Source organism: Quercus lobata, chromosome 9 (genome assembly GCF_001633185.2).
Source record: "Quercus lobata isolate SW786 chromosome 9, ValleyOak3.0 Primary Assembly, whole genome shotgun sequence".
NCBI classification, from domain to species: domain Eukaryota; kingdom Viridiplantae; phylum Streptophyta; class Magnoliopsida; order Fagales; family Fagaceae; genus Quercus; species Quercus lobata.
Genome location: NC_044912.1, coordinates 13,696,960 through 13,709,699, shown reverse-complemented (window position 1 = coordinate 13,709,699; position 12,740 = coordinate 13,696,960). Strand labels below are relative to the sequence as shown.

General features: G+C 34.2%; 1 protein-coding gene across 2 annotated transcripts; it reads left to right on the top strand.

Moving 5' to 3' along the window:
- The first annotated feature begins 4,459 nt into the window (after positions 1-4,459).
- LOC115959989 (short-chain dehydrogenase TIC 32, chloroplastic-like) lies at positions 4,460-11,980 on the top strand. 2 transcript variants are annotated; one of them, XM_031078679.1, is made up of 8 exons: positions 4,460-4,762; positions 6,595-6,826; positions 7,080-7,159; positions 7,534-7,687; positions 8,716-8,794; positions 10,204-10,288; positions 10,765-10,811; positions 11,548-11,980. In XM_031078679.1, exons 1-8 carry the CDS (start codon positions 4,657-4,659, stop codon positions 11,704-11,706), a joined length of 942 nt encoding a protein of 313 aa, XP_030934539.1. In that variant the 5' UTR covers positions 4,460-4,656; the 3' UTR covers positions 11,707-11,980. The 2 variants fall into 2 exon arrangements, with proteins under 2 accessions (XP_030934539.1, XP_030934537.1); XM_031078677.1 differs by having other exon boundaries at positions 4,557-4,762; positions 10,201-10,288.
- Positions 11,981-12,740: the final 760 nt, after the last annotated feature.

Genomic DNA, 12,740 nt, shown 5'->3' with positions numbered 1-12,740 from the left:
GTCAATCTGATCCATCAATTGATGTACACTAGTAATAGGTTTACCAGTTAGAGATTTCCTCAAATCATACTCGGCTGGAAAACCAACCTTGAAAGTGCTAATGGCCACATCATCGTACTCTCATTCTATTTCATTAAACATCTCCCAATACCTATCCGAATAAGCCTTCAGAGTCTCACCCTCTCGCATGGACATAGACAATAAGGATCCCAAAGGCCAAGGAACCTTGCTGCAAGTAATAAAGCGAGCACCAAAAGCCCGGGTGAGTTTCTTGAAGGAGTCGATAGAGTTCGCCCTCAAATTGTTGAACCACCTCATCGCCACCAGGCCCAAGCTAGATGGAAAGACCTTACACATCAAGGCCTCATCTTTGGAGTGAACAGCCATCCTTTGACTGAAATGGCTAACGTATTCTACCGGATCTGTCCGACCATTATAAATGGTGAATGTGGGTTGATGAAATCGCCGAGGAAGGCTCGCATCTTCTATGTTCCGTGTGAAGGGTGATTTAGAAACTTGACTCAGCGCCTTGTTCATGGCATCGTTCCCCAAGCCTTTGCAAGGCGGGCTTTTGTACCTACGTCTATGGTGGTGCTCCTCTTCATAGGAAAAGGTCTCGCTGGGTGGAGTTCTGGACCTCCGTCTATAGCTAGCACCATCTGTCTCTTCCAAGGACGGTTTGGAGCTGGGCGGTGAACGTCCTTGTCGAGCATGACGCAACTCCCTCTTCAACTCGTCGATTTCACGTTGCATGTCTCTGTCATTCTTTGCATGGGAAACATGACTCTTCCCTCGAGATTGACTTTTACTGGTATGAGTTGTGTGCATACTTCCCTCACGGCCTCCTTTTCGTTCAAGGCTCCTACGCGGATTGCTATGCTGAGAACCCCTTGATTCTGCTTGATGTAGATTAACATCTACTTGGTGTGGTCCTGCCTCCTCTATCATGAACGTTGCAATTGAATCTCCTTTAGACTAGATCAAACTCTTCCCACAGATGACACCAATTATAAGGGCTGAAATTGGATTGAACCCAATATAGGACTAGGTTCTAGCCCAAGCGGCCCAAACAATAAATTTGTAGAGCGTGGATGAAAGAACTAGATCTATTCCAGAAGAAAAATGATTAAATTTGATAATTTAAGACTGTAAGACACAAATAGGATGAGAAAATCTGTCCTCGGAGTAACTTAAGGAATTTATATTATATTGTCTTATTGATCAATAAAATATACTAGAGTTCCAATCTTGTTCTAAAATTGCTTAGTTTTTCTTGATCCCTCACTTTTACTACATCTTCCCATGTTATATACTACAATCTTGGTATCATCCCTACCGTGCACGTGTAGGTTAAATTTGGGGGACTCCTTCCTGTCCCATCCAGCACCTCCTAGAACCATCAACTAGTAGCTGTAAGGCTGCTTGATCACTGTTCAAACATCACTTCCACATTAATGCGGCCAAAGAGTTGGTTGGGAGTCATTCAATGCGGAGGTAGCAACTTTTTAAAGATATTTGTTACCCTTCTCCTTCCGTATCCCTTGTCCAACGTCTAACTCTTAGTAGTGATATAACTTCGAAGAAAGTCCATGATGATATGGCACTCTTACTGACCTCGGACACTTTTTGCCGAGATGGCTTTTATCCTCGGACACTCGTTGGACTTATCTCATATTATCTCTACTCTTTTCTTTACTCCGTTTTCCTTATAATCTCATCTGGACTTATTCGGATGGTCTAATGTCCTCGGATCGGGCCATAGGCCCAGCTAACATAGCTTTAACAGTACCTCCTGATTAACTGGCCCCCACAATAACCAAATAAATATTAAGTTATATGGTACATTGGTACGACACTTTACTAGTAATAGTGTCACACATTACATTAATTTATTATATTTGTGAGTAATTCAAGTCACATTTAAGAATAACTCCATATATTTCAAGGCATTTTTATTTTATTTTATTATTATGTTAGACTATGATAGGATTAAAAAAAGATAAGGCAAGAATGCTACGTCTACAATATTTTTACAACAAATCGTAGTTGGCAGGTTGTTACAAGTTTTTCATTTAATTCCAACACTAAAATTATTTTCTTATCCACTAGTAACAGTAAGTAATAACCTACCACATTAGATTTGTTACACCTAACTCATGTTTAGTTATTATTATTTTTTTAGGATAATTATTTTTAGGGATTTTAGGTTGTAGTTTTCAATTGGATAAAGGAAGGCAATAAAAGAGGGGAGGGGCATTTAAGTAAATTTGAAGATGAAAATGTCATTCTTATTATATAATTTGGATGAGGCTCATGTGTAACTCACGTGACTATTAAATTTATAAATTTAACAATCAAATGGACGATGGGGTGCTATTTACAACTTAATATATATATATATATATATATATTCTATAATTGGAATGATCATTGCAAGTTTTCATCATTTGGGGATATAAAATGCAAGTAAATGTATATTTTTATATATGATTTAGGGTAGATATGAGTGATGTTGTTGATGTAACATCAATCACGGTCATTATCGGGGCAATTAATAAAATTTTAATAATGGAGTGCTATTTACAACTTTATTTTTAATTTTTAATTTTTTTACAATTGAAATGATCACTGCAAGTTTTCATCATTTGGAGGTATAAAGTGCAAGTAAATGGATTTTTTTAAGTATGATTTAGGGTGAATTTGAGTGATATTGTCGATGTAACACCAATCAAGGTCATTTTTGGGGCAATTAATAAAATTTTAATAATGGGGTGTTATTTACAACTTAAATTTTTTTACAATTGAAATGATCATTACAAGTTTCATCATTTGGGGATATAAAATGCAAGTAAATAGATTTTTTAGGTATGATTTAGGGTGGATTTGAGTAATGTTGTTGATGTAAATGTAACACCAATCAAAGTCATTTATCGGGTCAATTAACAAAATTAATTAATAGTACTTTTAACAATTTTGATGGATTTATGTGATTAAACATGTAAACAAATAAGAAGTTAACAACAAAAAGCAATTCATCAATGCACGACCGGTGATGCTGACATGGATTGAGAAATTGCGGTGTTTAGAGCTTATGTTAGGATTTCACATCAGAGCAATAGTGAAAAATTGGAGAGAAAAGAGAAAGAAATGGACAGAAATTTATCCACGTATGAGAATGTGAGGCTGAGAGCAAACGGTTGAGAATTTCACGCAATGACAATTGACAAGATATAAGAATCTACAATAAATTTATATTGGTCCCATTAACGTGTATCCAAGTACAAATTACAATCTTTCTCAAAAAAAAAAAAAAAAAAAAAAGTACAAATTACAAAACATTCAATTAAAGCTTAAGGAGTATTTATGATAGGGTCAAAAAAAGACTGCATCAAATATGATGATAGGACCATAGCCTAATGGTTTCCACCACATCACATAATAACTCCTGTTTATTTATTTATCACTTATATTGTCGCTTTAAACTAAAATCTCATTCAATATTTTTTTATTAGATTTGAATTTTAACAAATTTACTATTTGGATTATATTTTCTTCTTATACTCTTAATATTTACAAAATTTATAAAAGATTAAAGATCAATAATTATGTCATAAATTAATTGTTTAAATTACAAGTTTTTGTAGTCTAGAATTATGGATAAAAAATAAATTTATCGATCATATATAGTAAATAAAATCTGATTGACACAAAATTTGATGTATGTTAAGAGTCTAAATAAAATTCAATCCAACAATTAGGTGTGGTTTGGATTTTGCATTTCCTGCGTTTCCGCGTCGCGTTTTTTTTTTTTTTTAGCCATGAATGTTGACTTTTTCCCATGAACAGTGCACCCGTGCACTGTTCACGGGACCCACAAATATCACTTTTTAACAATTTTTTCATTAAAAATGGGTCTCACGGTACTATTCACACATTTAAAAATTATTTTACTACAATATTTTCAGTTTTCAGTTGTATTCAAACGGATCCTTAGAGTTCCAAAATATGTAGCAACACTAATTTTTTTTTTTTTAAGAAGTTATAGCCTTAAACTATAACTAAGTTTGTAATCAAATTTTGTCATTTATTTATTTCAATAAAGTGAAACTAGCTTTAAAAATATATATAGTGTATAAATATAAATCTATATTTATATTGTCCACAAAAAATATTCGTATTTTCTAATATAGGCATCTATCTTGTCAAACAAAAAAGCATCCAAATGCCAAATTAGAAAGGTTCCGTTTTATAGCTTAATTGTTATAGTCTATCCATTGGTATATAAAAGCAAAATCACACAACATAAGTTAAAATTCTAGGAATAAAAAAATATATTAAATTAGAAATCAGTGTGATACAGGGAAATGATCCAGTGTCAGCAGTAGATTAGAAACGTTGCATGGTCCCCAATCAAGAGAGAAACAAAGAGCGTGGGTTGGCAGCATGAAGTCCACCAGACCAAATACAGTAACATTAGCAAATTTCCTTTCCTGCGTGTAACTGTACGTTACCAACTACAACTACAACTGTCACTTTCAAAGCTACCGTTTCTGATCCGTCTTTTTTATAGCCAAGCAACCCTGGTTGTTTGTGTGAGACTCTCAAAATTATAGAGAGAGACAAACATACACACACACACACACAAATTGAGAGAGAATGTGGCCTTTTAACAGAAAAGGGCCATCTGGGTTTTCATCTTCTTCCACAGCTGAAGATGTTACTCAAGGGGTTGATGGGACTGGTCTCACTGCTATTGTTACAGGTCCATGTTCTGTTTTGTTTTTTTTTCTTTAAATTTTGATGTAATAAAAAATATGGGTTTTGTTTTTTATTTGATAATTGTTAGTTGAAATAATTTTGAGAATTTGTTTTTCCTTGTTATGCATGAATGGATAGAGAGTGAATAAATTTTGTTGTATACTATGTGTCTTGGATTATTTATTGTGATAACTAGAGTATAACAAAGTTTCATTTGAGGATGTTATAAGTGCATGGTAGTTATCATTTTTTCAACAAATTCAGTTGCTTTTATGTTTTTGAAGTTAATTCTTCTCTCTTCCTTAATTGGTTTCAGGTAAGGGTCCATTTCTGTTAGGTGTGGTCAATTTTTCAAAGGTTTCAACAACAAAATTTAGTGTTTTTGATGAGGCACTGGGATAGGGGTCGGGGGGTTTGGCACGTGTTGATGAGGGAGTTTGGTACCAAGGATAAGAGGAGGGGGAGAGTATCTCTTTAAATATAGCACTTGGTTTGGTCAATTTTTAGAAGGTTTCAACAATGAAATTTGGCTAAAAGCCATGACTGAACATTGACTGTATGCCATGAAGTGCCGCAAGTGATGAGTTTGGAGTTTGGTGTGTCTTGAGTTGAAAAGAAAGTAATGACCCATTGAAATCAGATTGCACATGGGAATTCCTTCTATTTTTTCTTTTAAAATAATCTTAGATTACTATGTCATGTTGGTTGGTGGAAGTTTTGAATAATCCTTAGCAAGGTTTTGTCAAGCTACCGTGTTAATATTTGCCTAATCATCAGTATATATCATCATCATCTCTCTCTCTCTCTCTCTCTCTCATACCAATGTGAACTTGAGTAAATCTGCACTGTTAATTAGATTATTTGGATGATTTTGAGCATCATGAATTGCATTACTTGTTTCCTCACCCTTTTTTTCCCAAACCGTTTGGGAAAGATGACAAATGCATCTATGTTTTCTTTTTTCTGATACTGAATATACCTTGTCTTTGTAGTCAATAATTAAACATTGGATTATATTTTTACTTAAGAATAAGTATGATTGTTGTTTATTTTTGGAAAAGTTTATTAGGAAAAGACATGTTTCCATGGTGGTATATGAGGATGATTATTTTTTGATAAATACTAGCTAAGAATAAAAACTTAAAAGTGTACCCCACCTTAAAATGAGACAAACTAAAAATGTACCAAAGCAGCTGAAATTAAGACCCATTAATTGAGACTGTATGAGGTTCCAAAAAATGAGAAAAATTACAGTTCCAATGGCAAAGAGACATGCCTCATGGCAAAAACAAGTAAGGTAGGACAAAGGGAGGACTCAAAAGGAAAAACCTAAAGAGAAACCCCCAAACCAAAAGAGGTGTTCTTGATTATGAACCTTGGCAAACCCAATTTACTGTTTGTGAAACAGCATACCTATAATGGATTTTTCCGCCTTGCATAACTTTGAATTAAGGCAGACTTGTTGCTAATAAAGTAATTATATTGTTATAATGAATGAACAAAGTCAACCGGGGTTCCCTGCACGATTTCATTCTGCTTTTCTAAGATAGCAATAGGAGCCATAGTTACTTGTTTGATCAGTTGATTACTTGTCTAGATAAATATATAAGAGTCCTAAGTTCTGAACTATTTAAATTAGTGGAATTGAAATCTATTTATGTGGTCTTTGACTTAATGAGAATTTTCTGTGAATGCTTGCTGTAGATTTTAGTTAACAGTTACACAAAAAAGTGCCAGCATTTTAACACATCATTTTGGATATATAATTATATATTTTCAAAAGCATCTGCTACATGCACTTAACTTGTGCTTGCTGCTTGTGGACACCAATTACAGGAGCATCCAGTGGTATTGGCACTGAAACTACAAGGGTTCTTGCATTGCGTGGTGTCCATGTAATTATGGGGGTCAGGAATATGGTTGCTGGTAAAGATGCCAAAGAAGCAATAGTTAAGGAAATCCCTACAGCTAAAGTCGATGCCATGGAGTTAGATCTTAGTTCAAAGGCGTCTGTGAAGAAATTTGCATCAGATTTCAATTCATCTGGTCTTCCTCTGAACATCCTAATGTAAGATCAAAACTGAAGCTGTAATGGTAGCTGCTATTCCACATTTTGCTTGTACTAGCTTAGATGTGTCTTACTATTGCACTGATCACCCCCCTCCCCTCTCCCCTCTCCCCCCAAACCCAAAACACAAAAAACCCCTCTTCTCCCCCCAACCCCAAGTCTACATCCTTGAAAATAGTTGTGTCAGTCTCTTAAGCATCCTTAGTTCAAGGTATTATACAAGAAGTATTAATTTTGTCTTCTTTGTTTTAAGTAACAATGCGGGAGTTATGGCAACACCATTCATGCTCTCCAAAGACAACATAGAACTACAGTTTGCAACGAATCACTTAGGTATGTTGCATTTATCACAGAATATTTTCTGTTAATTTAATGTTCTTAAGCAGCATTTAAAATCACCTCTGACTGAATCCAACCATCACCCCCCCCCCCCCCCCCCCCTCCCTCTGGTGAAAAATTCATTTGTCAGTCTAAGTTGTTTCCAATTTTGAAGTTTTGAGATACAATTTGGTAGTTCTTTAAGTTTGGAAATTTAATTAGAATAAAAAACAATCAAGAAAGCAAGATAACCTCCCCGGCCATATTTTTTTTGCACATAGAATCGGGTGACAGTTCATACATAACACATATATAGTCTATTTAGATGCATCAATTGAATAATATGGGAGCAGGCTAAATCCTTATTTTATCTTTTATGGTACTTGCAGGTCATTTTCTTTTGACCAATCTTTTGTTGGAGAATATGAAAAAAACATCTCGTAAAAGTCGCAAAGAAGGAAGAATTGTCAATGTGTCCTCAGAGGCTCATAGGTTCTCATACCGTGAAGGAATCCGTTTTGATAAATTAAATGATAAATCTGGGTAATACTATTTAGCCATAATCTGAACTGTCGTTTAATTCTACTTTATGATAGTATTCCATGACCATCAGCAAGTCAGCACTTTAGTGTGCTCAATTAGTTCCTTCGGAAAAAATTACAAGTGTCTCTGGTCTAAAAGCTGGTGCTCTTCATTTCTTACATCCTCCAAAGACCTGAAACTCCCAAATTTTGTGGTTGTAGCTCACTACAAGAGCCACTTATTAAGTTTCCAGAGATTTTCCTCATCATTTTCATTTTCATTTTCTAGGTACGCAGCTGACCCCCAAGTTTGGAGAATATGGCTTTGTTATTGTTGTTGTTATTTTTTCATTTTCTAGATACATAATTTATTTTAAATTGATTGCTTTTATATGCTGCACATCTATCACATTGATATTATAGCCTAAAGACCATTTCTTATTGTTAGTCCCTTCAAAGTGAGGACTTAGGAGGGCTGATATGGTAAAAAAAAATTTATTAAGTGGCTGTTTTCGATATTTGAATTTGCACACATGCTCTTGACAGACTGAGATTTTTACCACGGTATCAGACAGTAGCCCTGCTTTGGTATTCTATCCTGCTTGACAAAATAGATCATGTATCATCAAGTCAATTATAACACTACCCAAAAATGAAGAGAAGCTTTTTTCCCCTTTAAGATTTGACACAGTTCATGACTTATCAAGCTTTTCCATCCATGATAGTAAGTCCAATTTCCGTGGATGCATTTGTTAACTAATTACCTAATCATAGCAGTCTTATTAATTGTTGGATCATCCTTATATGATGTGAATCGAAGACATAATTGTTGGAGTTCAGGGTCTGATAAGTATGTTACCTTACATATCTAACAGTGTCAAAATGAGGATTTAAATAATGTGTTGTAGTCACATTGGATTTGACACCCATCTGTGTACTTCTGCACATTCTAGTTGATTGGTATATTTAAATTTTGTGTTTCATTATGAAGGTATATGTTGACAATAGAATTTTCCATGAATTTGTGTGTTTGGACTTGCTTAAGTACAGGTATAGCAGTTTTGCTGCATATGGCCAATCAAAGCTTTCCAATGTTTTGCATGCAAATGAGCTTGCGAGAACTATCAAGGTATATAAACTTCTCTGCAAATATCAGTGAAATAGATTATGTATTAACATTAAAAGAGTTCATGCAGGGCACTCTCTTAAAAATTTACTGAGTTTTAGGCAACTGTATAAGCTCAACATTATTGATTGCTATTATGTATGATCATTAGCTCACTCTAAGAAACATTATCTCACATGTTTTTCTTCTAAGGATCTCATGTTTTATTAGTATCCTGAATTATAAAATTCATTTTGAAATTTCTTTGTCATCTGATACATATTTCAGCTATAGCTTCTTATCTCTGCTATTCTCTATTCTTGCTAAGGCAACTGACTCTTGGTATAATGATCAAACATATTATTGGATTTCCCAATGGATTTATCTGTTCCCTGCTTCTAAGTGTAGAATGAACACTGAGAAGGTAGCAGGTTTTTTAACAATATAGCTACAACTCTATCAATTTATGCATTGGATAAAGTGCTTCAGTTATCCATTATTGTATTATGAATGGTGAGCATATAATTTTTTTTACAAGTCCTTTATTAGTTAGTGACTTAATGGTACCATGGTTCCATTCTTTATTAGTTTAGATAGCCGTAAGCCTTTGAAGGGAAAGACCATAGTGAATTGTTAGGAAGACAAGGTGAGGGTTTATGTGGACCCCTTTGTACCTTATATTTTGTCTGCAGTGTAAATCCTTGCTCTATGTAGAATGCAAGCCTTTTTTTTTCCCCCATAAGTATTATGAACAATGCAAGCCTTTGATGACTAACAGGCTATGTGGCCCATAATTAATTTGAAAATGCTTCTTTTATCCAATGATTGTCTTCTGACTTCTGAGCATTTAATCATTTTTTGAAGCCTTTATTTAGTTACTAACTTAAGAGTATCATGTTTCATTCTTTGTTAATTGAGGTATCCACAAGTCTTTGAAGAGAATTAAAATGGTGAACTGCAAGGGAAACTTCAAATTGACTGTCAAGAGTCTAGCATATTGTGTATCAAAATTAATATATTCACCGTGCACTAGCAGCTTATGCTTTTTGAACAACTGGAATATATTTTGTGAAATGTTGCCAATTAGAAATGAGCTTTCTGAAGTGAGATTTTTCTGAAGTTTTTTATTTGTTGAACCTTTTACCTACTCCTGCACTTTAGACATGAACCTGCAACTCACTATTAACAAGTATAGATCACACCAATGTTATTCATATTCTCCATATCATTCATCATTGTCCAATTACCTGTCATAATTTATACACCCTTCCCACGGAAAAGGGAAAATGGTCCTTGACAGAGCATTGAGAATATCAGATTTACATATATTTTTCAGACATATAAATACACCTATACATACTTATCACCCTGTCCGTATGAAGGTAGTCATGTTAAAACAGAATCCATAATATTGTTGGTTGTTTCTTCGGCAGGATGATGGGGTGGAAATAACTGCAAATTCACTTCACCCAGGAGCAATTGCCACTAATCTTTTTCGTCAGAGCAACATTATGAATGGTACCTACTTTAATGAATGTCGTCCTAATTTTTATGTGTTTTTTGGTATTATTGGGCTGAAGATAGGTCACTTGCATTGAAAAATGTCAATGCAGGCATGTAGTATAGTAATATGTGGTGAAACTGGATAACATGGAACAAATTCTGTATTTTATTTCAATCCTACAGATATTTGCTTCTTTGACAAAACATGGCCATACATGTAAAACACATCTTGACATAAATTTGGAAATTATGCAGCAGTTCCTACATGTTTTCATGTATTGCCTTTTCTGTTGTCCTTGAAACCACTTTGCTAAAGATGTTTTTGTTGTTTGGGACACCAATTCTTGACTCCTTTTCATAAATGTAGAAGGTCTTGACATGGAGGTGTCCTACATTAGCATGTGTAGATTTGATATATCATACATGACTACTTTGGCTGATGAATTTGATGGAAATATCATGGATTTATGGCTATCTTTATTTTGATGCAGGTATTGTTAATACGCTTGGTAGATTTGTGCTTAAAAATGTTCAGCAGGTAAGCAGTATTTTAATTGGATCTGTTAGCTTAATCAATTAAGACATATGAATCTTGTGCACATCATGCAGAAACCACAATAAGGCGTTCACGTTGGCTTTAAATTTTTAATCAATTTTCTGTTGAATAAGTAATTGATTTTTTTTTTTTTTTTTTAAATCTTGAACCTTTTGCAGTTTCTTAATTTTGTCTATGGCGGATGCCAGTGAAGGAAAGGGGTTAATTGGGGGGGGGGGGGGGGTGGGGGGGTGGGGTGGACATACTCTCTCTGTCCCTTATTTTTATTCTTCCATTTCATTTTAAGATGTCCCAAAATATGGTCCTCTTTGAAAAGTTAATGGCTTTCCCAACTTATCCTTTACGTATTATGAAAACCTGGAATACAAGATTTTTTAAACTCAACAATCTTCTGTTTGTTGTACAAAATTGTTTATTCCTTGAAAGCAAAATATATTTATTCACAATGAACTTACTTTTCTTTCGAAGTTATGCCTCATAAAAATATAGTAACCTTATTGTGCAAGATGTCATTACCATTATAGTGAAACATGCCTTGTCTGATAATGTTAATTGCTCATGGTCTTAGTTTCCACCAGAATGAATAAAATTTTGAAGTCACTTCACAGATATTCTACTTCTGCATAGTTTTGGTAACTTTGAATAAGCATTCACTATCAATATGTACATATATTCTTGCTTCTGATTTTGATGTTTATGATCTCAAATATGATCATAGGGAGCTGCGACAACATGCTACGTGGCACTTCATCCTCAAGTCAAGGGGGTGAGTGGCGAGTACTTTTCGGACAGTAACCTATCCAAGGCAAGTACACAAGGTAGGGACAGCGAGTTGGCAAAGAAACTCTGGGATTTCAGCATGAACTTGATTAAATGATGTACCAGTATTCATCACAGATTGCTATTCTTCTTTACTAAGAATATATAGTTAAATAACCTATTTCAAGTACATTTGTCATGTCCTTGTATCTAAATTCTGAAAGAATTCTAGCAAAATGTATACTTAAGTTCTGATTTCATGCCAAATTAAGACATGAATATTGAAAGGTGTAGTAGCTGTGTTTAACTGTATGGTACTCACCATATATATTTTATTGGAGCGTGACAATTCTATGATCAAGCCAATAAATGATCTTTCTTTTTGAGGGTCAGATGTTGATTGGTGTTTTTCTTTTATATTAAACCAATTGGTGTTGTATAAATGTATTTATAGTTTATGCCGTTCTAGTTTATTTACGTCAAGAGTCTTGTAACTTAACTAGTTGACATCTTTTGATGTTTCTAACGAAGTCATCTTGGATTTAAATCTCTCATTCCCCAACTATTAAATTATTAAAAAAAAAAAGTTTATTTACCTTAGAAACCCCCCAACCACAAGTCTTATATATATATTCCATAATTTTTTTTTTTTTTGAATAATTCAATATTTTATATTCCAACGGTTCAACGGAAAAGTTATGCTCCAAATGCAACCTACTCAACCAAGAAATGTACTAAAGCCAATGTGGATAGGGCATGGATCAAAGGTGAACATATGGGCGGGCCTGGTATGGTATACCTGGATGTAAATGGGACATTTCTTGCTGGATGGAAAAGATGGTGAGAAACGTCAAGCTTTTGAACCCTGAAAAATAAGGTGTGAAATGTTACAAAAGCAATGATAGTTACAATGATGGAGGGAGGATTTGAACTCTAAATGTCTTTATTAGAAATATCGGGAGGTGCTAACTAGTTGAGTTATAAGACTCTAGATAAAGTTATGAAAGCTTAACATAGTGGAAATAAGCAATCTAGGAATATTAAAAAAAAATTTTAAAAAAATGGTTAGGAATTAGGCTTCTCTTGGTTTGTTATTGAAGGCAATGTTCAATTGAAGTGATTAATGGTGATTGTAAGGACACAATTTATGGC